The 27,766-nt window shown below is 48.2% G+C and overlaps 3 protein-coding genes across 3 annotated transcripts in view; 1 reads left to right on the top strand and 2 right to left on the bottom strand.

Moving 5' to 3' along the window:
• LOC119446822 (uncharacterized) overlaps positions 1–17,391 on the bottom strand; it is a 48,256-nt gene extending 30,865 nt beyond the window's left edge. Inside the window, exon 1 of the mRNA XM_037711382.2 lies at positions 17,201–17,391. Coding sequence (XP_037567310.1) covers positions 17,201–17,303 — 103 coding nt within the window. The 5' untranslated portion in view covers positions 17,304–17,391. The remainder of the gene's footprint in view (positions 1–17,200) is intronic.
• The window catches only part of LOC119446831 (septin-1), a 610,438-nt gene that overhangs the window by 150,905 nt on the left and 431,767 nt on the right, over positions 1–27,766 (bottom strand). The window lies entirely within an intron of this gene.
• The window catches only part of LOC119446821 (serine/threonine-protein kinase mTOR), a 246,829-nt gene continuing 236,664 nt past the window's right edge, over positions 17,602–27,766 (top strand). Inside the window, exons 1-6 of the mRNA XM_049664437.1 lie at positions 17,602–17,761; positions 18,222–18,461; positions 18,840–19,741; positions 20,889–21,001; positions 26,090–26,269; positions 27,466–27,591. Coding sequence (XP_049520394.1) covers positions 18,242–18,461; positions 18,840–19,741; positions 20,889–21,001; positions 26,090–26,269; positions 27,466–27,591 — 1,541 coding nt within the window. The 5' untranslated portion in view covers positions 17,602–17,761; positions 18,222–18,241. The remainder of the gene's footprint in view (positions 17,762–18,221; positions 18,462–18,839; positions 19,742–20,888; positions 21,002–26,089; positions 26,270–27,465; positions 27,592–27,766) is intronic.

Genomic DNA, 27,766 nt, shown 5'->3' on the forward strand with positions numbered 1-27,766 from the left:
AGACGAAGCACTTCCACGGGTAAAGCTTTATTCCACGGGTCGTGTCGCACATTGTTCAGAAAGAACGCTGAAACGCGTAGCTCGCGCGGAGCGCATTCTCTAGCAGCGGCGGCGCAGGCAAATTAGCGCATGCGCAGTGGGTCGAAGCCCATTCCAGTGCTTTGTTTCCTTATATGGTATCGGTGGACGCGATCGCCTCATGCCCTATAGTAATGATGTCATCGGCGACCGGGTGACGGCGCACGCTACTATATATGGCGCCATCTCGTAGCGGGTCGCCGCCGTGGAGCAAGTCCCGTGCAGCACTCCGCTTTCCTCCTCATCCTTTCGCCTCCTCTGTGTTTATTCTCATGCTTCCGCTGTACCCTCCTCCTCCTCCGCTTTCCTCCCCGCGCCCTCTTCGCTATCGCCGCTGGATGGATGGATGAATGGATGAGGCTGAACCCTTTAAACCGGGCGGTGGCATACGCCACCTAGCCATGACCATTAACCTATTTTGTACTTTGTGGTGGGTGACCAGATTTAGGCGCTTGGGTGACCAGAATGATTTCTTGCTTGGGTGACCTGACAGATTTGGGGGACCAGAATGGCGCTTGATTCCGCTACCGCGGAGGCAAGCGCCATCTGGTGGCGCTGCAAGGAACCCAGCGTCGCACGCGGCTCGCGTGCTTCGCTGTGATAGGTTCGATGGTTTACCGGTGTGAGCCCATCAAGCCATCCGTATGGTTCGGTGGGCTCGGTCATCCTACCGGTAACGACGACGCCAACACTCAACGCAAGAACAGGCGCCTAAGAGCTGCGCTATAAAAATGTCACAAATCAGATTGCGAACACGTGGCATACGCATCGTAAAGCTTGCAAGCAACAAAACTATTATTAAACAGCAAGAAAAGAACACATTAGATCATGATAAACGGCATATCATGGAAGGATAGTATGGGCACATGTTGTGCACACACCAAGATGCGTACAAAGATGCGAGCAAAGATGCGAATAAAAGTCAACCAGGCACTAAGGTCGCTATGCAGACAAAGAAACTGAAAAATAACAGCAATCCTTGAAAAAACCGCGCGAACGACGGAAAAAGAAAAGAAGAAAGTAAGCACCATTGCACGGTTAATCTTGCTACACAGAAAGAAAAGTAACTTTTTCCTTGCTTTTATTTATTCCAGAATGGAGATCTAGTGCTGAAATCGTTTATCAGAAAAGATTCAAGAAATTCTCTGCATGATGAGTTTTAAAGCCAGATTGCAGTATCGTGGCTTTGTTTGTTTGTTTGTTTGTTTTTTTTTTTCAGAATAGTGACCTCACATTTCGCATGCTGGGGAATGGGCTTCTTGGTTGTTGAAATAGAATCTAAATAACGTTCCAATTTCATCAACGTAGTACCAAGGACCCTGGTAGTACTTACAACAAGTTGAGCACTCAAGCATGTAGGTGACATCGGTGCTGTGACAAGTGAAGTCTCCGGTGATTGCGGTCGAGGTTGTCCGCCATCTTGGGGGCGTAGTCAATGATTTGCGCGCGGTGTCGTTGTCTGGTCAGTATGGGCACCGTTCATTGTTCAGATGGCGCTACGACATTTCATGTTTCGCCCCAGTATTGCCGACGCCAGCCGCTAGAGAGGCGATCATAGGCCATTCCGAACGACAACGGCTTCCTTATCGTCGCTCGTTTGAGAGGTATGCCCTGCGCTTTGACGATATCAAGCTCACAATTGTTCCCACTGCTCATATCGATTGCGAACGCGTGCTATCATATGCAGAGCATGCGCACTTTGATATTTTCACAACTCGGACAGTCTTCTTTCTTGATAAGCGATCGAAAGTATCACGGCGAATGTATGCAGCGTCTCTCCAGTTTTGCTGGTTTTGATACTGGCCGTCCCGAAGCTTCACTTGTAGATGGCGCATAGATCGCGCGCAAACTGCAATGCACGGTGCCTATAAATTTCAGATCGTCGCATTTACGAATGAATTCACTGATGTCTGAGCAAACGCGTGGAAATCAAATGGTCTGACTAAATGAAATTCTGGTTTTGTAGTGTCTTGTATGGCTGCTATATATATATTGACACGTATACATGTTTATCTTTCACCGGTGGCCGCTTTCCACCGGCTAACAAATGTGAAACGTTATCGCTAGGCGCAGGTCGCGCCTGCATCGGAAGCTTCTCGAACGTTATCGATGCTTCTATCCGTCGTCTGTGGTCACCGGCGCTCATGTAATCTGATTGTATGAGCGACGCGAATTGTCCAGAACTTTCTGGAAGACACGCGGGCACCAGGGATTGGAACCTTCGATGACTCGCGTATAAAAAAAGCCGACGCGTTTCGCCGCAGATCAGATTTTCGACGATCGCCAACTGTGTTCGCCGCTATCGTTGTGCTTTGAGTGTAGCTTTCTTTTGTGGGCACAGGTTCGCCCAATAAAGAATCAGTTTCGTCATACACAGTTTTTCGACTGTTTGCTTCAGCGTCACTACTACGTGACACCTGGTGGAGGTGCTAGTACGTTCATGCAACGAACGCCCCCGCAAAGCTGCGATCCAAGCCCGAAACCGGAGGACAACACCAGCGTCGCCAAGGACCAGCGAGCTAACCGCAGGCAGCAAGGACTTCTGCCGGAATACGGACTTCTTCCCGAGAAGACCACAGCGATCAAGGCCAAGTCAACGACCCCAATAATAATAATTATGGGGTTTATAACGTGCCAAAACCACGATCTGATTATGAGGCACGTCGTAGTGGGGGACTCCGAAAATTTGGACCACCTGGGGTTCTTTAACGTGCACCTAAATCTAAGTACACGGGTGTTTTCGCATTTCGCCCCCACCGAAATGCGGCCGCCGTGGCTGGGATTCGATCCCGCGACCTCGTGCTCAGCAGCCCAACACCATAGCCACTGAGCAACCACGGCGGGTGACGACCCCAATGGCAGCCCCAGCGTCCCCCATCCTGCTGCAACAACCTCGGGAGCCACCGACCTTAATTCCGTGGATCATCAGCTGAAGACCCTGAAACCTGGCTGGAGACGTACGAGAGGACCGTAACGTTCAACAAATGGAGCGACGATAACAAGCTGCGCCATGTCTATTTTTCGTTGGATATGATGCTGCTCGGACATAGTTTGAGAACAGAGAGACCACCCTGGTGACTTGGGACCTATTTCGAGAGAACTTCGTGAGGACCTTCACGAATGTCGTACGAAAGGAAAGAGCTGAAGTTCTCCTGGAAACCAGAGTTCAATTGCAGAACGAGAGCATCACGATCTTCACGGAGGAGATGACTCGCCTCTTCCGCCACGCCGACCCCGACATGTCTCAAGAAAAGAAAGTTCGGTTCTTGGTGCGGGGCGTCAAAGAACATCTATTCACCGGATTGATGCGCAACCCGCCCAAGACTGTGGCAGAATTTGTGTCGGAGGCCACAACGATCGAGAAGACACTTGAAATGCGAGCCAGGCAATATAACCGCCGTGTGCTGACAAACTACGTCGAAGATCAAGCGCTAGGCGCCGATCGACGACCTGCGCGAGACGATCAGAGCAGTCGTACGGGAAGTGCTGCAGAAATTATTCCCAAGATCGCAGCCTCAGGTGACTTCGATCGCTGACATAGTTAAAGAAGAGATTCAGCGGTCACTGGAAGTGCCAGAAGTTCCGGCATCGCCTCAACCCCAGCCGCGAGCGATGACCTACGCCGCCGTCGCCCGTCGTCAAGGCACCCCTGCGCGCTCGCGCCAGGGCCCCGTAACGCCTCAGTTCCGTCGTCCACCGCCGCCGCCAGCACGCCCGCCCGTCGCCCAGCGCTGCTACCAGAGGAAGACGGACATTTGGCGCGCCCCCGACCACCGCCCGCTCTGCTATCACTGCGGGGAAGCCGGCCATGTCTACCACCGATGCCCATACCGCGAGATGGGCCTACTAGGGTTCGCCGTCAACGCGCCACGTCCACAGCTTGGCGAGCGACCACGCGACATCGCCGACTACCTCGCTGGAGCCCAGTGGCAACCACGACGATCCTCACGCTCGCCGTCACTAGGACGTTACCTGTCGCCGCAGCGCCGACCATACACTGGCCCAGCCCGGGGCCGGTCTGTGAGCCCCTATCCGGGAAACTAAAAGCAGCAACGGATGGAGGTGCGGTTGCTGTACGACGCAATACCGAAGATCCTCCGCCGCTGACGACGACGATTCGCGCATCATCACAACGAGGTACCAGCACACCGCCTAGCAAGAGCCTTAATGACAACAGTTCGCCGCCGAAAGAAGACCTACCGACGCCACGTAGCAGCAGCGGAACAAGCCGACGCAGCCGTGATCCGACGCCACGACTTAACCGCAACGCCAGACGACGGTCTACCGAATTAGACGTGCTAATCGATGGTCATAGCGTCCCCGCTCTCGTCGACACCGGAGCTGACTATTCCGCCTTCAGTGGCCCGTTCGCCGCCAAGTTGAAGAAGGTGAGGACGGCCTGGCAAGGACCCGATATCCGGACAGCTGGAGGCCCCCTAATAACGCCGGCTGGAATCTTCACAGCGCGAGTCTCGGTTAACAATCGCACTTACCCGGCGAGCTTCGTAATGATGCATCACTGCTCCAGGGACGTCATCCTAGGCATGGACTTTCTAAACCAACATGGTGCAGTCATCTATTTAAGGTCCAAGTCGATAACGCTTTCAACGCACAACGCGATACCACCGGATACAAACATCAGTTACCATGCCTTGAATGTGCTAGAAGAACAAGTCACCGTTCCGTCTCGCTCCAGCGTAATGATTTCCGTCGGTACCGAAGTGCCTGCAGACATGAAGGGCGTCATCGAGGGCGATCATCACTTACTGCTCGATCGGGAAATTTGCGTCGCTAGAGGCATAGCTGAGCTACGTGAAGGGAAAGCAAGAGTGATGCTTACGAACTTCAGCCACGAATACAAGCACATTAACAAAGGCACCACGGTCGCCTACATCGACGAAATAGTACAAGCCAGCAGTGCTTTCGCCTTCACGGATTCTAGTGCACCTGCAACGACGACTGTAGTACCTGAACCAACTTTCGACGTCAATCAGAACCTTCCCTGGCATAAGAAAGAACAGCTAAAAGCTCTGCTCCTACAAGGACTGCTTCTCGTCGTCGTCAAAAGTTCGACAAACCCCTGTCGCCAAGTACCGCATCATAACCGACGAATATGTCCGCCACTCCGTCAGAGCCCGTACCGAGTTTCGGCGCGCGAACGCGAGGCCATAAGGCAACAAGTCGACGAAATGCTACGCGACGACATGATCCAGCCGTCCAAGAGTCCGTGGGCATTCCCTGTGGTGTTAGTCAAGAAGGATGCAACCCTACGTTTCTGCGTCGATTATCGTCGCCTCAACAAAATCACGAAGAAGGACGTATACCCTCTACCACGGATTGACGACGCCTTGGATCGACTCTACAACGCAAAGTATTTTTTATCGATGGACCTCAAAACCGGCTACGGGCAAATCGAAGTCGACGAGAGCGACCGGGAGAAGACTGCCTTTATAACACCAGATGGACTGTTCGAGTTCAAGGTCATGCCGTTTGGTCTTTGCTCGGCACCTGCGACTTTCCAACGCCTCATGGATACAGTACTGGTAGGCTTGAAGTGGCAGACTTGCCTCGTCTATTTGGACGACATCGTTGTGTTTGCCTCAAGCTTCGAGGAACACCTCCGGCGCCTTGAAACAGTTCTTCAAGCAATCAAGACCTCCGGACTCGCGTTGAAGCCAGAAAAGTGTCGCTTCGCATACGAGGAGCTCTTATTTTTGGGTCATGTCATCAATAAGTCTGGAGTGTGCCCTGACCCACAGAAAACCGCGGCCATGCATCACTGACTTTCCTCCGCCCGCCGCAGTAGCGCACCCAGGATCTCTGCCAGGGGGGGGGGGGGGGGGGGGGGGGGGTTGACAGTTCGCGAATACCATCTAAACAGCACTAATTTCGATTTCTTCACGGGAAATTGTCAAAAAAAAATGCGCTTTTTGCGAGTGTGCAGACGATTGCGCGTCTTACATCTTAGTTGCAGCACTCAAATGCGTAAGGAAAGAAAAGTGGTTAAACAAAAGAGGGGGTTAAGTCGGCCTCAGGGGGGGGTTACAACCCCCGAATCCCCCCCCCCCCCCCCCCCCCCGTCGGTGCGCCACTGGCCCGCCGACAAGAAGGCAGTGCGTAGATTTCTTGGACTGTGCGCCTATTACAGGCGCTTCGCCAAGGACTTTTCACGGATCGCTGAACCACTGACGTACCTCACGAAGGCCGACGTCGAGTTCAAGTGGGAGACGCCGCAAGTCGAAGCATTTGAAGAACTGAAATGACGCCTGCAATCGCCGCCCATTCTTGCGCATTTCGACGAAAACGCCGATACCGAAGTCCACACCGACGCAAGCAGCGTAATACTCGGCGCCGTGCTTGTGCAGAGGACTGACGGACTAGAAAGGGTTGTAAGTTACGCTAGCCGGTCGCTATCGAAGGCGGAATTAAATTATTCCACAATAGAAAAGGAGTACCTCGCCATCATCTGGGCTACATCAAAATTTCGCCCCTACCTCTATGGCAGACCCTTCAAAAGTTGTGAGTGACCACCACGCCTTGTGTTGGCTAGCTAACTTGAAGGATCCTTCAGGACGCCTCGCACGATGGAGTCTGAGACTTCAAGCTTTCGACATCACCGTCGTTTACAAGTCCGGGCGAAAGCACTCTGACGCCGACTGCTTGTCTCGCGCCCCCGTCGAACCGCCGCCACAGGACGACCAGGATGACGACACTTTCTTGGGACCCATCAGTGCCGACGAATTTGCCGAACAACAGCGAGCCGACCCGGAACTAAGGAGCCTTGTAGACTACCTGGAAGGCAAGACCGTCACTTTGCCGAAGGTGTTCAGGCGCGGATTGGCGTCGTTTTTCTTGCAAAACGACATTCTCCTAAAGAAGAACTTCTCGCCTCTCCGAGCCAACTACCTCCTCGTGGTACCCTCAGCATTGCGTCCAGAGGTTCTGCAAGCCCTCCATGACGACCCAACGGTTGGACACCTCGGTTTTTCCCGCACGCTCGCGAGGATACAAGAAAAATAATACTGGCCTCGCCTCTCTGCCGACGTCGCCCATTACGTAAGGACATGCCGAGACTGTCAGCGGCGCAAGACACCTCCGACAAGGCCAGCCGGATTTCTACAGCCGATCGAGCCACCTCGCCGACCGTTCCAGCAGATCGGGATGGACTTACTGGGGCCTTTTCCGACGTCGACGTCCGGGAATAAATGGATCGTCTTAGCTACGGACTACCTCACCCGCTACGCCGAAACAAAAGCCTTGCACAAAGACAGTGCTGCCGAGGTAGCCCGATTCTTCGTTGAGAACATCCTCCTGCGTCACGGTGCCCCAGAAGTCCTCATCACCGACAGAGGCACGGCCTTTACGGCAGAACTAACTCAAGCCATCCTGCGATACAGCCAGACAAGCCATCGCCGGACCACCGCCTACCATCCGCAGACGAATGGCCTCACCGAGCGCCTAAATAAGACCATCGCCGACATGCTGGCAATGTACGTACGTCGACGTCGAACACAAGACGTGGGATGCCATCCTTCCGTACGTGACCTTCGCCTACACCACGGCCGTGCAAGAAACGACGCACATGGCGCCGTTAAACCTGGTGTACGGAAGGAACCCGGCAACGACGCTTGACGCCATGCTACCGGACGTCACCGACGAAGAAAATCTCGACGTTGCCACCTATTTGCAGCGTGCCGAAGAAGGTCGACAGCTCGCCCGCTTGCGCATCAAGAACCATTAGAGGACCGACAGCGGACACTACAATCTTCGACGACGCTACGTCGAGTACCAGCCCGGCGATCGTGTTTGGGTCTGGACTCCGATACGCCGACAAGGACTTAGCGAGACACTGTTACGTCGCTATTTCGGACCCTATAAGATCATCCGACGTATTGGCGCACTTGACTTTGAGGTCGTGCCAGACGGCATTTCGCAATCACAGCGACGCCGCACACGACCTGAAGTCATCCACGTGGTGCGTCTTAAGCCTTTCTAAGCCCGCTGACGAGCTTAGGTACATTGTTACTTTGTTATTTTTTTCTTTATTACGCGTCGTTTTGTTTTCGCTTTCGCGTTTGTTTGTAGCATCGGAACGATGCTTTTTTAAGGGGAGGGTATTGACACGTATACATGTTTATCTTTCACCGGTGGCCGCTTTCCACCGGCTAACAAATGTTAAGCGTTATCGCTCGGTGCAGGTCGCGCCTGGATCGGAAGCTTCTCGAACGTTATCGATGCTTCTATCCATCGTCTGTGGTTCCCGACGCTCATGTAATCTGATTGTATGAGCGACGCGAATCGTCTAGGAACTTTCTGGAAGACACGCGGACACCAGGGATTAATCTGGAACCTTCGATGACTCGCGTATAAAAGCCGACGCGTTTCACCGCAGATCAGATTTTCGACGCTCGCCGACTGTGTTCGCCGCTATCGTTGTGCTTTGAGTGTAGCTTTCTTTTGTGGGCACAGGTTCGCCCAATAAAGAATCAGTTTCGTCATACACAGTTTTTCGACTGTTTACTTCAGCGTCACTACTACGTGACAATATATATATATATATATATATATATATATATATATATATATATATATATATATATATATATATATATATATATATATATATATTCATTCTGGCGTTTTATCTGCCAATGCCACGATCGGATTAGAGGCACGCCGTATACTGGGAGTCTCCGGATTAATCTGGCCACCTGGGTCGTGCACCCAACAAGAGGCTCTATTCTGAGCCGCTATTCTGGACATTCCGCCATTTTCTTCGAGGCGTGACGTAGGCGCGACGCTTACAAAAGGGCGCCGATAGCCCCGTTTCGCTTTCGTAACGTGACGCAAATTTGACGTTTCGCCTGAGAAACTGTAATGTAGGCATTGAACATAGCGTGGTTGATAAAGCAAAACAGGTTTCCTCCCCAGTGAAAATAAAGCAGCTAGCTCAAAGCGTACGAATATTCGATCAAAGTCGTTTCTCGCTTCCGTCGTCTGCATGCGCGCAGGCTGTCGTCTGCTTCATTAGCTAGGATGCGTGTCCTCGGGAAACGGAATGAGTCATCGTATATTGGCGCACACGCGCTTGCTTTCTACCTTGAGACAATATACGCGACCTGCCAGTGATGAACAGCGCACGCTCTAGGCCGCGTTATCGCTATCTCGTGATCCGCAAGTGACTCAGCCCGACTCGTCTGGCTGAGAAGCGGCCGAATATCATCGATAGCGTTGCGCGCGCCACAGGTATCCGCTTGAGCGACGCAAACGCCGGCACTGCCATCTCTTGTGCACTTCGCTGCTTACTCGCACCGCGAGAGGAAACTTCAAGGCGCCGTCTTGCTTACATTTCTTTTTGTAAATTAAAAAGTCACCGTTGTCATAGCCTTTGATGACACGAAAAGTCATTGATATTGATTACAATACAAACACAATAGTGAAAAGTGCGAAATGTCGCATAAAGTTTGCTAGTTTCAACGAATATTATTTCAAACAAACATGTTTTTAATAGAAATGATGGTTCAAAACACAAATGCCAACACCACCCGAGAGCGATGCAAATGCTATGAGCCCGCGTTGTGAACAAAAGATTTTCATGGCCCCAAATGACAGGGAAAATGCGGCGATACGCATGCCTCTCGACTGACACTGCATATGGCCGCTCATTACCGTAATTCGCGCTGGCTCGTCGCACTACAAATTATGGCGGAAAATCTGTGCAATGGCGGCCCAGCGCAACGTCACGCAACGTCAAATTGACGTTTACGAAACTGCCCTTCCTGTGACGCTCTTCACGGGATATTCTTTCAGCCAATCAACAACTGACGTGCCGGCTATCTTGGAACGCCACCACATATTCGCGAAATTGCAGATGCATTCCACGGGCTTCTGCACGCTACTGTATTTCTTTTTAAAGCGCTAAAGTCGCAATATAGGTGCCAAGGACCACACAAAAGTATTAGTCGATAAAATTTGCAGCTCCACGTCACGTTTCGTCATTGTGACGAAAACGCAAAATAGCATTTTGCAAAACTTCCGTTTCCCGGCACAAATTTCAAAACACGTGACCTCTGGACAGCCAATGAGACAGCCAAGATGGCGGATAATGGCGGCCGTGCAGCCGCCATGCGTGTCCAGAATAGAGCCCCTATTATGGTGGCTAGAATTGAGCAATTCTAGCCACCATACCCCTATTCTGGACACGCATGGCGGCTGCACGGCCGCCATTATCCGCCATCTTGGCTGTCTCATTGGCTGTCCAGAGGTCACGTGTTTTGAAATTTGTGCCGGGAAACGGAAGTTTTGCAAAATGCTATTTTGCGTTTTCGTCACAATGACGAAACGTGACGTGGAGCTGCAAATTTTATCGACTAATACTTTTGTGTGGTCCTTGGCACCTATATTGCGACTTTAGCGCTTTAAAAAGAAATACAGTAGCGTGCAGAAGCTCGTGCAATGCATCTGCAATTTCGCGAATATGTGGTGGCGTCCCAAGATAGCCGGCATGTCAGCTTGCTGATTGGCTTAAGGAATATCCTGTGAAGAGCGTCACAGGAAGGGCTGTTTCGTAAACGTCAATTTGACGTTGCGTGACGTTGCGCTGGGCCGCCATTGCACAGATTTTCCGCCATAATTTGTGGTGCGACGAGCCGCGCGAATTATGGTAATGAGCGGCCATATGCAATGGCAGTGGAGAGGCAAGCGTATCGCCGCATTTTCCCTGTCATTTCGGGCCATAAAAATCTTTTGTTCACAACGCGTGTTCATAGAATTTGCATCACTTTCGGGTGGTGTTGGCATTTGTGTTTTGCACCATCATTTTTATTAAAAACACGTTTATTTGAAATAATATTGGTTGAAACTAGCAAACTTCTTGCGACTTTTTGCACTTTTCGCCACTGCGTTTGTATTGTAATCAATAATAATGTCTTTTCGCGTAATCAAAGGCTATTACAATGGCGAATTTTTAATTTATAAAAATAAATGTACGCAAGGCGGCGCCTTGAAGTTTCCTCTCGCGGTGCGAGTAAGCAGCGAAGTGCACAAGAGATGGCAGTGCCGGCGTTTGCGTCGCTCAAGCGGATACCTGTGGCGCGCGCGCGCAACGCTATCGATGATATTCGGCGGCTTCTCAGCCAGACGAGTCGGGCTGAGTCACTTGCGGATCACGAGATAGCGATAACGCGGCCTAGAGCGTGCGCTCATCATCACTGGTAGGTCGCGTGTGTTGTCTCAAGGCAGAAAGCAAGCGCGTGGGCGCCGATATACGATGACTCATTCGGTTTCCCGAGGACACGCATCCTATCTAATGAAGCAGACGACAGCCTGCGCGCATGCAGACGACGGAAGCGAGAAACGATTTGGATGGAATAATCATACGCTTTGAGCTAGCGGATTTATTTTTACTGGGGAGGAAAACTGTTTTCCTTTATCAAGAATGCTAGGTTCAATGCCTACATTACAGTTTCTTAGGCGAAACGTCAAATTTGCGTATCGTTACGAAAGCAAAACGGGGCCATCAGCGCCATTTTGTAAGCGTCGCGCCTACGTCACGCCTCGAAGAAAATGGCGGAATGTCCAGAATGGGAGCGACTAAATCCCCACCAGAACACACCAGTGTTGCCAGATCTCTTCTTGTGCGGTTCCCTAGATTTGCGAGGCGGAGATGTCCCTAGTGAAGTCACGCGACTGCGTGCCGCGCTCGCCTTCTTCTGTTACGTTAGTCACTGTCGCACTCTTCAACATTCACCTGATTTTTTAACGGCGTGGCGGCGCCTAGCATTCCTAGATTTGTTTCTTAGCTTCCCTGGCCCAGCACACCCGTCCTTGTTATATCTTGCCGTGCGCAAATCAGCGTTCTGTAGGTCTTTCGATCTTGTCGATGCTCAACACATTTCGAAAATGTAATGCTATCTATTCAGCAAGCCAGTTGCTAAACTTATGGTGGTGCAGTTTATTTTGCAATCAGCATGTCATCAGCACTGCATGGTTCCAGCTAGCAGGCTGACCTGAGCCGATTATTGTAAAAATTTTGCACGTCTGAGAAACTCGATCTTGGTTCCGCTTGTGCCTTTGCATATTCTGCATCTCATAGCAGCACACACCGCGCGACTTATCGATTCACAAGTTCAAATAAAGTCAGCCTAACCTGCGTTGACAAACGCGCTGACGATCTACAGGCGCATTGCAACAGTCGCCTTACTTAATTCTTCGACCTGCCACGCGGAGCTTACCGTAGCTCTAACCGGCAACAGCTCACTGGTTCAAGAAAACGAACAGATCATGTTTCTAACGTGACTTTTTGGAATCATGAGGTTAGTGGGTGCACAGATGTGAACAGAACACAGAAAGAGCCTGAAGCTTGACCGCGGAGCGTACTAAATTTCTTGTCAAATAAACACACACACACACACGTACAGGTTAATGCGAATAACCGATTCCTTATCGCGCACAATCGACCACTTACATACACAAAAAGGGTCAACAATTAATCGTCACCACCAAGACGATTCATCCAAATGATTGCACATGCCACACAAGACCATAAGGCATCGCCGAAGATGAAGTTGTTGACAGTCCTAACAAACTCCCCGTGAATTCATGTGAGCGCTCGCGAGATAACGCAATCCTGGCTAAAACAAACAAACAAACACAGAAAATATTATAAACAGAACAATGCGCATAGGCGGGTCCATCATTAATCACATGGGCAGCAGCGAAAAAATATGCCCAGCGAGTTTCTGTTCAACTGGTCGACTTGACTACAGTGGCTGTAACTTGACTAAAGAATTTCGGCCTCCATTCTGGGTACATGAAAGAGCTAGTTTTGGGGAGCAGCCCAGAGTTGCCAGCATAGTGTTTTCTATACCGCTAACTTTGGGCGATGTTGCGGTCGGTATTTAGTCTCGCGCGTCCAGAATAGCGGCTAAGGTCGATTCAAATAGGTCGGGAAGCTTCGGGCGAAAAGCGGATCAGAACGAGTTGTCACCGACATCAGCAAGGGTGATTATGGGAGCAGCGATTGAAGCGCGACTATGTTTGGAGGGAACAAACACTGGGAAAGAAAAAAGAGTTTTTTTTTTTTTAATTAAAGCGAGACGCAGTTAGATTCATTCAACTCAAATAAAATTCCTAATCAATTTTATATACTCATGGCGAGATAAGAAGAGACGACTCTATTTTACTTGGTCATTATCAATAAATACCTTTTTTCAGCGTCCACCATCAAAGCGACGAGGGGAGCGACTAAATCCCCACCAGAACACACCAGTGTTGCCAGATCTTGTCTTGTGCGGTTCCCTAGATTTGCGAGGCGGAGATGTCCCTAGTGAAGTCACGCGACTGCGTGCTGCGCTCGCCTTCTTATCGCCTCCCCCTCCTCGTACGTGCGTGCGCCAGATTTCAACGTGTGTGCACGCAGGAGATGAACGTGGGCGCAAGGTTTACACTTGCAGCTTATTCTGAAGAGAAATGAAACTATGTTTCATTTATTCATGAGAAATCTAAGTTAGCACGTGTTACGACGGGGTAAGTGCTATGACCAGTCGCCTATATAGCTGAGGCCAGCCGTCTGGTGTTGAGCGATCGGGCCGTGACGAGACGCTCTCTCGATTCGTTCTTAACGCCTTTTATGCGGTCCGCATTCCTATATTTGTTTCTGTGCGTGAACTTCGAGGCCATTCCCCTACCTGCCCTCCCAGCTGTTTCTTGTGGCGGTTTCTTAGCTTCCCTGGCCCAGCACACCCGTCCTTGACATATCTTGCCGTGCGCAAATCAGCGTTCTGTAGGTCGTTCGATCTTGTCGATTTTCAACACATTTAGCAAACGTAATGCTATCTATTCCGCAAGGCAGTTGCTAAACTTATGGTGGTGCAGCTTATTTTGCAATCAGCATGCCATCAGCACTGCATGGATTCAGCTAGCAGGATGACCTGAACGATTATTGTAAAAATTTTGCATGTCTGAGAAAACTCGATCTCGGTTCCGTTTGTGCCTTTGCATATTCTGCATCTCATAGCAGCACACACTGCGCGACTTATCGATTCACAAGTTCAAATAAAGTCAGCCTATCTCCTGCGTTGACAAACGCGCTGACGATCTACAGGTGCATTGCAATAGTCGATTTACTTTTTCGACCTGCCACGCGCACTTCCCGTAGCTCTAACCGGCAACAGCTCACTGGTTCAAAAAAAAGAAAAAACACGGAAAGATCATGTTGGCAGCATCAAAAAAATATGCACAGCGAGTTTCACTTCGCCTGTTCAAGTGGTCGACTTGACTAGGGAATTTCGGCCTCCATTCTGGGTACATGAAAGAGCTAATTTTAGGGAGCGGCCCAGAGTTGCCAGCATGATGTTTTATATACCGCTAACCTTGGGCGATGTTGCGGTCGGTATTTAGTCTCGCGCATCGATAGCGGCGGGCGTTGCTTGCAATGCAATGCAGCATGAACCGCCAATGAGCCGCCATGTTTTGAACGTATAGACTTCTATGGAAGCTTCGCTACCAGGTACCTTGCACCCAATGCGCGGTGCACGAGCGTTTTTGCATTTCACCCCCGTCGAAATGCGGCCGCTATGGCCGGAATTTGATTCTCGTGCTCAGCAGCGTAACGCCAAAGCCACTAAGCAACCACGGCGGGCCTGCTGTCAAACATCTATCGGTTGGTTTCCGGTAGAGCTTCGTCATCAGTTTTTTGTTGCACGTGGTTACTGTGATGCCAAGGAAGTTGATACTGGTGGCCGAGTAGCAGCCTATTATGCATGGGCTATTAGAAGACGAGTGATCCGAAGCCCTTTTACCACAAACGTTTTATCCATATGTTTCTTATCTGGCATCAAGGCGAATCAGAGCTTCACTCTATCATCAACGATTTTATTAATGCCCATCCAACCATATTTTTCTCTCACTCCTACTCGGCAACCAATGTCAACTTTCCTGACGTCACAGTAACCTTGTGCAACAAAAAACTGACAACGCAGCTCTACCAAAAACCAAACGACAAACATCAGAACCTTCATTTTGACAGCAGTCATACAAGACACTACAAATCCAGTATTCCACAAAGTCAAGCAATTCGATTTAAACGTATTTGCTCAGACAACAGCGAATTCATTCGTAACGGCGACGATCTGCAATATTCACCGACCATACAGAGATACCGCGCGCTAATCATTGACGAGGCCCTCAACCTCGACCGCAGTCAACGGAGGCTTCACTTGCGACACCACCGATATCACCTACATGCTTGAATGCTCAACTTGTCGTAAGCAATACGTCATTTAGATTCCATTTCAACAACCACGGGGCCCAGGCTTCTAGCCTTCCCCAGTTTCCAGCGTCAAAGCATGTCCAAATGCCAGGTCACTCTTTTCAAATAAAGCCGCGATACTGCAACCTGGCTTTAATGCTCATCACGAAAGAGAAGTTCGTGAATCTTTTCTGATTAATAAGTTCAACACTCGCCATTCTGGCATTTGTTGCTTGCGAGCTTTACGGTGTGTATGCCACGTGTTCGCAATCTGGTTTCTTACATTTTTTTTTAACCATGCTGGATAATGCAAACGCTTCAAAATGTGTTTTACCTGTCATATATTGAGGCAAATTTGCTTTCTTTAATCGCCATTTACCATATAGTGTCAATGCGATGGCCATTAAAAGCTGCCTATTTCTTGCATGTTCATACTCTGATGAAGGCTGTAACACGGCCGAAACGTTAGAGGAAGCACAAGCTGCTTTTTCGTACGTGTGACCCCTTCTTCCCCTGAATATACGCACCAGACCCACTGAAGTTTCGCTTCGATTATGTATATATAAATTTTGGGGTGTTACCAGCCAGAACCACACTCTGGTTGAGAGGCACGCCATAGTGGGGCATCCGGATTATTTTTGACTCCCCCTGCTGTTAACTAGCGTTATTGTGCATTTCGCCCCCATCGAAATGCAGCAGCAGCGGCCGGGATCGAACCTGCGGCCTTGAGCTTGGCAGCGCTACGCCGCCATAACCACTAATTACGCGGCGGGTCCGACCGGCGTTAGAAAGGTTACGGAAAACTACGACAAGTCGAAACGCCACTGAAGTGGAAAATATATGCAAATGCTGAACAAATATAGCCGCCCACATAAGCTAATTCTGCCTCCATCGTGTCGCTTCTCCTGAGAAAGCCTACACCGTAATTGAATTACGCGCGCAGTCTTCCGGCCGCTTCTAAAAGGCTGACCTTGGCGTCAGTAGAGTCTAGCGTAAGCTCGGCGCGTGTTTTCGCAACGCGCCGCAGTACATATCTTGGCGTACTGACCTCACTGGAGGTACAGGGGCTTTAACTGGAGGTTTTCTTTTTATTTGCTGCACCTTCTGCAAAAGTGTCCGCCAGCGGCAGCACATGCATTCGTAATTGCCTTCATTGTGAAAAAATATACAATTGAGACGATAGGGGGACAAAAGCACGCAAGACAAGAAATCGGAAAATGAACGAGAGAACGCGAAATAGAAAACGAAAGTAACACCACGTTGGCCCACTTTTAAATTACTTAGAATTGTTGATGTTGCGTCTTCCTTCGTTTCATTGTTTTCGTTTAGCGTCGCGAAAGCTCACCAATAACATCTGCTGGGCATCCTAATGCACAGTTTGCTTTTATCAACTTCCTCATTTCACATTACGGCGTAATATCCGCGTCCCTTGCTCGGTATCTGGCGCGCGCTGGTTGTTGACCCGCTTGCGGGGATCTTATGTTTTCCTCCTCCAGCTTGGTTTCTTTCACCTTGTCGGCCAATATAGCATCTGCCAGTTTTCTCTTCGACTTTCACATGTTCTTTCGTCGAGCATTGTCGATGTTACGTTGTAGTATAACATTAAGTTTAATAAACCACTTGCGGGTATGTTTAAATTTCATGGACGACAGCATCACCTTCGACAAAAAAGGCTTTGCGCAGTTACAACCGCCACGCTTGCAGAGCGACACGGCTAACAAACTGCACAAAAAAAAAAACTTACCATTAGCAATACATAAGCTTTTATGTATGCAATACCGAGCAATAGATCGAACGTACAAGCCTGTGGCTATGCTCAGCGGTGAAGCTATCACCGCGTGAAGCCAAGGGCGCGACGCAAGGCTCGCTCACCTGTGATTTGTTCCGCCGACAAAGTGTAGTCAACCAAAAGCACGAAGACAACGAAATGAAGAGCAATAATCTTAAACACTTCGAAGTGAAATAGGACAGCCATGATGAACGAATACGCCGTCGTCCCGTATCGATTATCCAGCAGTCGGGGCAGGCCGCGTCTCGTCTGCTACAAGTACGCTTCTGCCGTGCCAGCGCCACTGGGCGTGTTCTGAAGCAAAAATATGTAATGTAAATATTTATCCTGTATATACAATTACTTATCACTATATTCAGTTCATAGACCTTATAAAAATAACGGCGCAAACTTTTGTTGTGTATTTTGTGGGCATATATAATCAGCAACAAACAAGCTGTTTCCTCACGGTCTTACAACAATGCCATGCGGAGTCGGATTGAGTCGGAATCGTACCGGGGTCGGGGTTGATAGCAAAAACTTGTGGTCGTTTGGTGGTATGATTTTTCTTCAAAGTTTCTAATGAGTCTCGAGCACAATGTGAGCGACTCATGCAAGTATACCTGCCTCATTTGCTGGTGTGCCGTTTGATTTCTGTTCCCGCCGTAAGTATGCTGTGGTCATCGACGTAAATGCTACCGATGCATTGTGCTCGTTGGTCTGTCCGTTGCACGTTGAAAGCGAAACCAGTGTTCCTCTATTTAGCCTCGGAGCTATAATATTTGACCTGCAACTTTTAGAACAGCCGACTGTAAGGCTGATCGGTCGTATTCTCATCGAGAAATATTTTCTTGCTTGCCACTAGCAACGCTTCTTCGCGATCGACCAGCTAACGGATGTCATTGAGTGCGTTGTTAGTGCGCCCGCCAGATTACGCGTCGTCTTAACCGTTTGAACTTTGAACTCTCTCTTCACAGACCATCAGCTGGTAGCTCTGATACTGGTCGACGGTTAATTGTCTTATGTGATCGCGATTCATGCGGCTCTGTTTTGAATGAAATGTTCTAAGACCTTTGTCTTTCTTGCACGTTGGCTTGTTTCCATTATTTCATCCCCCGTTTGCAGATGCTCTAATAAAGTCCATCATGATCGCCCACGTGAACCAGTTCGTCGTTGGGTTGAAAAGCCGCAGCGAAGATGTGCGGTTCAAGACCGCCAATGAGCTGCACCACTACGTCACCACCGAACTGCGGGAGATGGGCTCAGAGGACGTTTCGGCGTTCATGGAAGAGTTCCACCATCACATTTTTGAGATGGTGTCGAGCTCCGACGTGAACGAGAAGAAAGGAGGCATCTTGGCAATAGGTACATTATAATGTTCAAGTTCCTCTTATGATGTTCTATTCAACTTGTTCCTGTTTAGCACACTACATATTACATTGCAATGGCTTAATTTATTCAGTATAATTACTCTAGTGTAATAAAACGAATATTTGTGCGGTTCAATTTTGTGTTTACCACTTCTTTTGAAGCTGTTTCTCACTGAGTACACGACAAATGCCTGCATTAATGTGAAACACCAGAAGTATTTTCTGCCTTTGTATTAACAGTGCCCAATCGGTGTACACTCGCACTGTTTGATTTCTGTGCCAAGAGATCACTTAATCATTTAATCCTTGTATATATATATGGAGCTTTTATAGAACATTGATCCAATTTGCACCGGTTTTTGCCTTACAACAGTGAATCTCCTGGAAGTGGATTCTGGCAACACTGGATCAAGAATCAGTCGTTTTGCAAACTACCTTCGCAATCTGTTGCCATCTAATGACACAACAGTTACTGAGCTTGCTGCATATGCCATTGGTCGCCTGACAACTGTCGGCAGCAGTTTTACGGCGGAATATGATGACTTTGTCATAAAGCGTGCCATTGAGTGGCTTTGTGAAGAGCGCCATGAGGGCAAGCGGCATGCAGCTGTGTTGATTCTTCAGGAACTTGCCATCTCCACACCTACCTTCTTCTTCCAAAACATCCAGCCAATTTTTGACTGTATCTTCAATGGTGTACGTGACCCCAAACCCATGATCCGGGAAGGTGCAGTGTTAGCTCTGAGGGCTGCACTCATGGTGACAGCACAGCGCGAGACAAAGGACACCCAAAATCCTCCCTGGTACTCCAAGTGTTACGAAGAAGCTGAGAATGGCTTTGAAGAGGCACTGGGAGGTGCGAGGGAGAAGGGTGTGAACAGAGAGGATCGTGTCCATGGCTCTCTGCTGGTCATCAGTGAGCTTCTCAAGTGCAGCAACATTGAGGGAGAGAGGGTGAGGCAGGAACTGGAGGAGGTCACTTCCCAGCAAGCGAGGCACGAAGCACACAGGACACAGAGTTCGGGCAGTTCGTTGACGCGCTCTCTGCGGGCCCTGCAGCAGATGCAGGAACACCGGCCACGGGGTGGTGCAAGAGCGGCGCTGCTGCGCTATCATCGAGCACAGGGTTTCCAGCCGGCCTCCATCGTGCCCCTACATTCAGGGCCCTCGTACCAGCTGCACGGAGGCCACAGGCTCCACCACCACAGTCACCGTCTGGTGCCCACACATGAGAGCAACACCTGCAAGCGCCTGCTCGACGAAAAGTTCGACCAGGTGTGTGATGGTCTTGCCGGTGTTCTGGTAGCAGACATGCATGCCAGTGTGGGCAGAATGGAAAAATTATTACGTGCAAAAATTTCCATGCCTCTTTGGGCAATCCAGGTGGTTTAAATGATCTGGAGTGTGCTACAGCATCTTACACGGTCCAGTCAAACTGTCATGCAGTTTTTCTCAGATAGTGGAGCTGATAGCTACAATTATAGTTTAACATGAGAAGTGCAATACCATTTTTACTGGGACACGCAAAGGAAGGGACATGCACTGACCAGGAGTAAAAGGAATTGGGGGGGGGGGGGGGGATTAAATATTCAGTTTTGTTTACAAGACACACAACTGAATTATTGTTAGTCAACTACGTTTCTTCGGTTCATACCATTGATCCTGAATACATCTCATCAATGCCCACGCATGCATGAGTTTGTTTTTGTGATATGTTTCAAGAGATAATCAAGTTCTCATGTGGGATGAGTTTTGGGTTGGTTTATGACTGCATGGTGTTTAAAGCGTGTGTGTTTCTCATCAAAAAGTCGTTTGCAAGTCTCTGCCCTGTGCCCCATGTTTGTTCTCTTGCGTTCCATTGTCATAATTCTGCTGCAGTTACCATGACTGCAATCAGTAGTGAGTGCTGTTGTAACTTAAAATGAACTGCTAAAATGCACTTTGTTGATGAACAATGTCCATCAACATAACTGATCATCATTTGCGTAAAGCTCTGCATCATTTTTATTCTTGGCAACATTTAGGTGGGACATCCGGTACATACATATACATGTTGTGGCAACAGGTGAAAGTGCGGACCCATAGGTCTCGACAGACCACCAAGGAGAGCAGACAGGACACGCCAGCAATGTCTCAGGCTTTGTTTAATCTGCCAAACTCTAGTCGGTGCTGGCGCGTGCCGAGCGCAGCACCCACGCTTGTGAGGATGCGGGCGTCTGCTATTTTATTCATGCGAAGTCAATGCTACTGACGCTACAATATATAATGACAGCAACGTGTCGTTTCTCTTTTAGGTCTATCTTTTTGCACCCAACTTTGTACCATCTTTTACAGCTTTTTTTACAGCTTGTCCAGCAAAATTGAGTATTCAACACCTGTCGTTTATTGTATTTCATTCACAGTGTTATGTTACCACTTTCAGATATGCGAGAGGGTGTTAAGGCAACGTGCCCTGCGAAATCCGTACATCCAGCATGCCCTGCACATGGTGCTTCCCAGACTTGCTGCCTTCCAGACACAAAGATTCGTGAAGAGGTAGGGGGGCATGCTTCCGAGATTGCTGGTCTTCCATTCTTTCCTCACACACATTTGTGTTCTGCTTGAGTTTTGTTGTAGAAGCAATGACCCGGGAAGTGCTGTAACATGCATAATTCAGTGTCATAGACAAAATGTCATAGTATTTTTGTTTATGCAGCACAAACTAGGTAATATAATTGAGAAAAGTATACGCCTGGGGCCTGTGTCATAGAAGGAAGGTTAGCCACTGCAATAGCTCCGTACTTGGTCGAGCACTGGATAAAGTTTGCAATGATTACACATTTGATCCTCTCTCCCAGCAGATGTGACTGATTGTAACTGAAATGTAAAATATCTGCCACAGCTAAAATAAGAAATGCATTTTCTGCTACTGTTCGTTTGATTTCATTGAGTGTTGTTCTCTTAGGGGGCCTTCATACATAGCCAACTCTGATAACGCCAAAAGCAGCAGCATTAGAGATTTGTTCATAGTTGTAGGAAAACGTGGAAAATCATTATTCGTACACCGCCTTGAATTCCTTGAAAACCCTTGAAATTGGAAAAGAAATATCAAGGGGGGTGGCCCTTAACTCTTTCGTTACCGCACGCAAATGGTAGTTTTTTATAGGTTTCAGAGAAAAATTTTTGCCACTACAAATAATGTTTCAGCACACATTGCAGCATAGCACATTGTACATAATGAAATGCTCTTTCCAAAAACATACGTTGCAAAGCAAAAAAATTTATTGGGTAACACATAAAAATTCTAGAAAGCACCATTTTTGTTGCCATTTGATAAAAACACCAAAAAACATGATATCTACAAAACCATTAATATCAAAGGAAATTCAGAATATAAATTTCAAATTAAATGATCCAGGAATAGTTTCTCGAAAAATAAATGATCAGGAACTGCTTTTCACTCATGCCATGCGGTGAAGCATTTCCTGGCTTTTGTGAAGCGTAGGTGCACTCCGCATTTTTTGCATGAAACATTTGTTTTTGTTCAACTTTGTGGCCCTCCTAGCACATTTTGCAGCTTTGCCTTTTCGGCATATTCTGAAGATGGTCCGATGAAAAGTCTAATAAACTTCACCAGTTCGTCTGGAGCCACCTCTTTCCAGGACCCTGTGCTCTTAGCATAACTGGGGAACTTCAGAATATGCATTCATGCATATTTGTTTGTTTCCAGATGGTCTTTATCACCTCCGCAGTGAAGAAGAGCAGAAAGAAATCCTATGCCGGTTGTAAACAGTCTTGCGCTGCTCCGTAGTGCTGGGCCAATGTGTTCAGGGTGATCTTGGCGTGAAGCGAATTTTCGTTGCTGCCGGTGGCAGCACATCCTGACCAAGCAAAGTACACACTCTGCAGATAATCAGTGAAGCTCTCAGGTCGTGCATAAAGATCGGTAGATAAGCACACACGAGGAAGGAGACCGCTCAAGGCCGGAAACGAAACTTGCAGGTGAACAGCTGCGGATGTCCCAGGCTGACTCAAAACATTGCCGCTGTCAGAGCTTGAATCTGGTTTTGCTGTCATTGATGGATTCCTATTTCGAGTCCACATCACTAAATTCAAGTGCTAGTGCAGCTTATTTCCGAGTGGAACGCTTTTCTCGCGGTGCAGTCGTGCAAGACGCCGTTGCCACGGGAGCGACTTTCGATAAATCTTTAGTAACACCGGCGGCGCTCCTCGCCGGGATATTTCAAGTGAAGCGAAACTGAAACATGTAAATTGGCTGAAAATGCCAAGTCCACATGTTGGACATGTGGCGGACCTTCAGAAATGCACTTTTGTGAAATACTTGGACTTCAAACTAAAGCTCACTATTGAACAGCTTGCATCATTTTAGGGTACTTATCACCGCTCAGCACTGTCAGATGGCAAAGCCAACATCACAATTTGATTCTTGACTTGCCGGGAGTCTTTTCCTCGCAAAAATTTGATGTTAGTGCGGCGTAATCACGAGCGGCGTGCTTTCTTCTTGAGGGTGACAGCCACGCCCCTTTTCACTACAATACACGCACATTAGTTCACAAAAAGGTCCACCAAAAATCACAGCATTGCTACAGCGGGAAAATTTTAACTGATTCTGAAAGAATCAGTTAAATTTTAGCCATTTGGCTTTAACACGACGAGTATCTTTGGCTGAAATCGGATACTACAAACCATCATGCCAGAATGCATTGACATCATTACAAGGGGAAAAAAGCCAGCTTAGAAAAGCGACCTGAAGACCTTGAAGCGTGTGTTCAACTCAGCAGCTGCTCAGCTGCAAGAAATTGCAACTAAAAAAAAAAGATTATTTTTTATTTGTGGGGATCATTTTAGACCCTCGTCTTCGGTTCACGCATGACTTGGACCATTTGCTCGTGCGATCGCTGCAGACACGCCATTCCAGCCTTATTTCGGATAGCGTACATTCCTCGCTGGTGCAACATGGAGCCTGCTGCTTGCGCGCGTAGCTCACTTTGCACTGTGTGCCTCACGTACGAACAGTACCCGAGGAGTCTTGCCCTCTCTTCGGCATCCCTCTCCTTCAGCATCCGAGATATGCGGGCACCTTCGTCCAGCAGATTCACCTTCGGTGCTCTTGGCTGTTGAACGTGTGGACCCTCTTGGTCCCGCGCCCCTCTGAGCAAGGCAAACCTAGCTCGTAAGGGCCTGTGTGGCTGAGTGGACTTCCTGGGTGCTTTCACCTGTAGTCTGCGACTGCCACCCTAGTGCCGTAACCCCTGTATGGTATACACCTTTTGTACATAACAGGGAATAAACCCCCCTTCATTTGTACCACGGTTGGAGTTGTCTGTACGTCTTGCCGGTGAGTCAGCGAACCCGCCGTGGCACCCTTAGAGTGCGCTGCAGAGTGGGAACGAGCTTACGTGTCTCCTTAGACCTTAGCTAGCCGGTATCGGGCACGTTAACTGGAACCCCCACACAATGTACGTGTACGAATAACGTTTGTTTCCCCCTCCTTGAATATTGGTCTTCGGCATCCTTGAAATTCTTGAATTGTACTTGAATTTTGTCAAATGTTCTGTACAAACACTGATAGAAATTGGAGTGAAAATGTCGGCTGGTTGACGTTAAACATAGTGCTAGTAGAAAAAGGCGAGAAGAAAAAGTGTGTGTGTCCTGTCATTTTCTCTTCACTCATGGGTATCTTATCCCGATTGGCCGTAAGAGGAAGCTTTAGCTCTGGGGCTCCTATCCAAATACATGAGAATGAAGAAATAATTTTTCTTGCCAACCACTGCACTGAATTTACTGGTATTAATTCCGTTTAAGAAAATTGTTAAAATCTAATTATGGTAGAAAGTGGATTTTGAATTTTAGGCTGTCAATCTTTTAACGGAAATTGTTGAAAATTGCAACAATGAAAAAAAAAAACTCAGTATGAAGTTCACAACTCTGTAACTCAGCAATAAAATAAAAACGTTTAAAGTGGACAAAACTGATGTATTATACACTACTATAAAATATACCACTACATAATTAGAGTAGGACCTTATTTAATTGAAAGTGAGTACAGGCAACGTTGATCTTACAATATTATCAACCAAAGTGATATGCAATATGAACAAACAAACCTACCTAATATTACACAGCGATTATGCAAAATTAATTTAAATTAGACATTGGAAGTAAGGAACAATGAAAGAACTACAAAGCACAATCTGTAGTTTCTTCTTAAGAGTCGCGATTGGATGTGTCAGCAAAGTCAATTTCAGGTAAGTCGATTTCATTACGCTGTAGTACAAGGCTGTGCGAATGAAGTAGTCAACGGCCGATTTTTTGGACATGCTTGATAAATTGGACGCCTTCGCAGCACCATCACGTGCCGCATAAAGCCAATCTATAAGAGCGTCTGAAATTTCGGATGCTGAAACCCTTTGCCGTCTGATTTTCCCGGCCTTTTCGCCGTGGTCCAAGATGAGAATAATCGAAGCCACTATCGCCGCCTTCTTTATTATCTTGCAACGAACCAGCTCTTGCATGCCGATTCGCTGGCAGCCGCGGCCACGCGAAGCTTAGCTGCTTCGATGTTCGCTACGAAGCTTTCTACTGTTCGGTACCGTGTTTTTCACTGGAAAAATTTGCCGCTGTCAGATATGGTGCTGATTCCGCCTTTGCCATCCTTGTGAATTGCCTCGAAGCGGGGAAATTACAGCAAGGGTCAAACTTTCTGTAATGCTGGTTCCCAAAAGTCAGCTTTGCCACAATACAGCAATGTTATGCGGTGAAGCATGCCAAGAATCGGAGAGGGCCTCTGTCACAGGACACTATTAATTACAAACGCGTGCACCCGCCATCTCCTTTCACAGTACAAGCACCAATACACCTAATAAATGTACTAGCCGGCCATGCCTGTGGGGATTTGAGCCCTTGGAGACAGTAGAAGGCATGCATTCATGTTTTTCGGACTGCCTGACTTCTCGGACTGCCTGACTTCTCGGACATTTTCGTCACACCTAGGGAGTCCAAAAAATTGACGTTTACTGTAATAGCCTTTTTCTGGCCAAATAGACCCTGCGTGCTTCAGTGGATGTGAATGAGTAAGTGGCAGCAGAGAAGTGGAATGGCAATAAAATATTTTCTGCTGGAGAGAGGCACGCTGACTGGGTGTGACTGTGGTGATGAAAGCGATAACAAGTCAATCACACTTTAGTTCTGTTTGTTGTAGTCAAGATGAGGCATGCTATGGAATGTTAAATGACACTTGATAACTGGATTAGATATGCCTGATGAGGGGACTACATACAAGATGCAAATTCAAGGTGAGGATGTAGAAATCTTAGGTATGCAAGCTTCCGTGCAGTGGTCAGAACACCTTGAACACATCATCTTTTATAACCCAGAGCATGCAGTGTCTTGTAGAGGAAAGCTTTTCCATATTTGTCAGTCCATGGTTAAATGAATGCCCTAGAACTTTCAGGAGAGTTCATTGGAGTAATTCGCTGGCATTCAAGTCGCTCTCTAATGCCCACTTTGTCCTCAGTTTCTCGCTACAGTTTCATTTTCCTCCTGCACCTGCTTACGCTTGTGCGGCAGGTGCGTGTGTCCTAACCGAGTGGAGCAGGCATGACGACTTGTGTCCCCTTGCAGGTATCTGGCCGACACCATGGACTACCTGCTTGGCTGCCTGCGGAGGGAGAGGGAGCGCAGCTGGGCTTTCCTCTCTATTGGACTGCTAGCTGTCGCCGTGGGTGAACATCTGTTGCCCTACCTTCCTAAGGTCATGGAAGTTATTCGTGTGTCTTTGCCCAGCAACAGCACACCATCCAAGTAAGTGGATGCAAGATTCATCTCAAAAGAGTTCCTTGGTGCCCACATTGTGACCTAGAAGGGATCAAAAGAGATGCACAAAAGTGTTCCTTGCGCTCCAGTTGCCACGCCTGTGCTTAACGGTCATAGTCAAGTTCGTCTTTGCCACGCCTGTGCTTAACGGTCATGGTCAAGTTCGTCTTTGAAGAGGCGCAACACATGTATTCTCAGAGGCTACTTAATAAGCTGACAGTATTGCTGAGGAGCTCTGAGGAAAGGCGACAGGCAAGAAGAAGCAGCTTACTTGTTTGAGATGTGGGGGATCTTTGTCATTTGCCATGGCATTCGAGCAGTTGCCAGAAAAAGCAGGAGTTGGAGTGCTCACGGAAGGTTTCCTGGGGCCATAGAGAACTTGGCTAGCTGCATAGGGGTATGTGTAGGTCTTCAGTGGTCCTGCCTGTGCTTTGCCTGTGCAAGAACCATTGTTCCATCAACTTATTGGCTGTGTGTGACCACCTTTCACATGACTAATGTGCGCAGCAAGGACATTTTATATAAAAGATTTCCTTATGGGAAGTCCCATAACAGGGATTTCCATCCCTGTTATTACTTATTATTCATTGCTCAAAAATGCAACATAGTATTCAGTGTGACCGATAGTTTAGTAAAGCGCATTGACAGGCTTGTTGGTTCAAACAGGGGCGATATCGCTCAAGGATCTTGGTTTCTGAATGTTCGCTTCACCTCCTGCGCTACTGAGTAGGTGGTGTTCAATTCACGCTCCCGCCTTGCTGTGCTGACGACCGCTGACGGAAACGCGGTGCCGGCTAATCAAGAGAGTGCACGCAAATTTTTGTTAAGCGAGCTTCTTGTGTGATCTTGCCCCAGGATAAAAAGTTTTTAGTGCAAACAAAGGTAGGATACCAGGGACAGGAAAGAATGCTGAAAACTTGTTATTCATTGTGACTGCCTTGGTTGTGCAGATATGATGCATATCTGTATTTCTTTGCTGTGAAAAGCGTTCAGTCGAACCTTTTGCTTTCTGTAGTCAATAAGCTTTAGCATAAAGCTTTGTTTTTTCAGTGTAACCATCTGGACTTGATTTCTGTTTCTTTTTAACCCTTAAGAGGTGCTCTTCGCTGCGTTGGTCTGGACTATTGGTATTTTATCAATCATGTTTGCAGAACTTAATATTTTTCTTTTCATTGTTCTACCAGGAAAAAAGGTCCTGTCCTGGATCCTGCTGTGTTCACGTGTATAAGTTTGCTAGCAAGAGCCAACAAGAGCAGCATTGCCAGTGACTTGAAAGACCTTCTGGACCCCATGCTCAACACTGGCCTCAGGTTTGTCTTAATTTCTCAAAACATACCTCGTGCAATGATTCATGGTAGTATACATAGTCCTAAAGGTCTGCATGCGTCCTAAGTGAATCCCAAGGCCTGCACCAGAGCAGTGAGCTGGTTTTGTTGGAACATGTTCAGGGTGGAAAACAGCATGGGAAAAGGACTGCATGTCATA

This window comes from Dermacentor silvarum, chromosome 3 (genome assembly GCF_013339745.2).
Source record: "Dermacentor silvarum isolate Dsil-2018 chromosome 3, BIME_Dsil_1.4, whole genome shotgun sequence".
NCBI classification, from domain to species: domain Eukaryota; kingdom Metazoa; phylum Arthropoda; class Arachnida; order Ixodida; family Ixodidae; genus Dermacentor; species Dermacentor silvarum.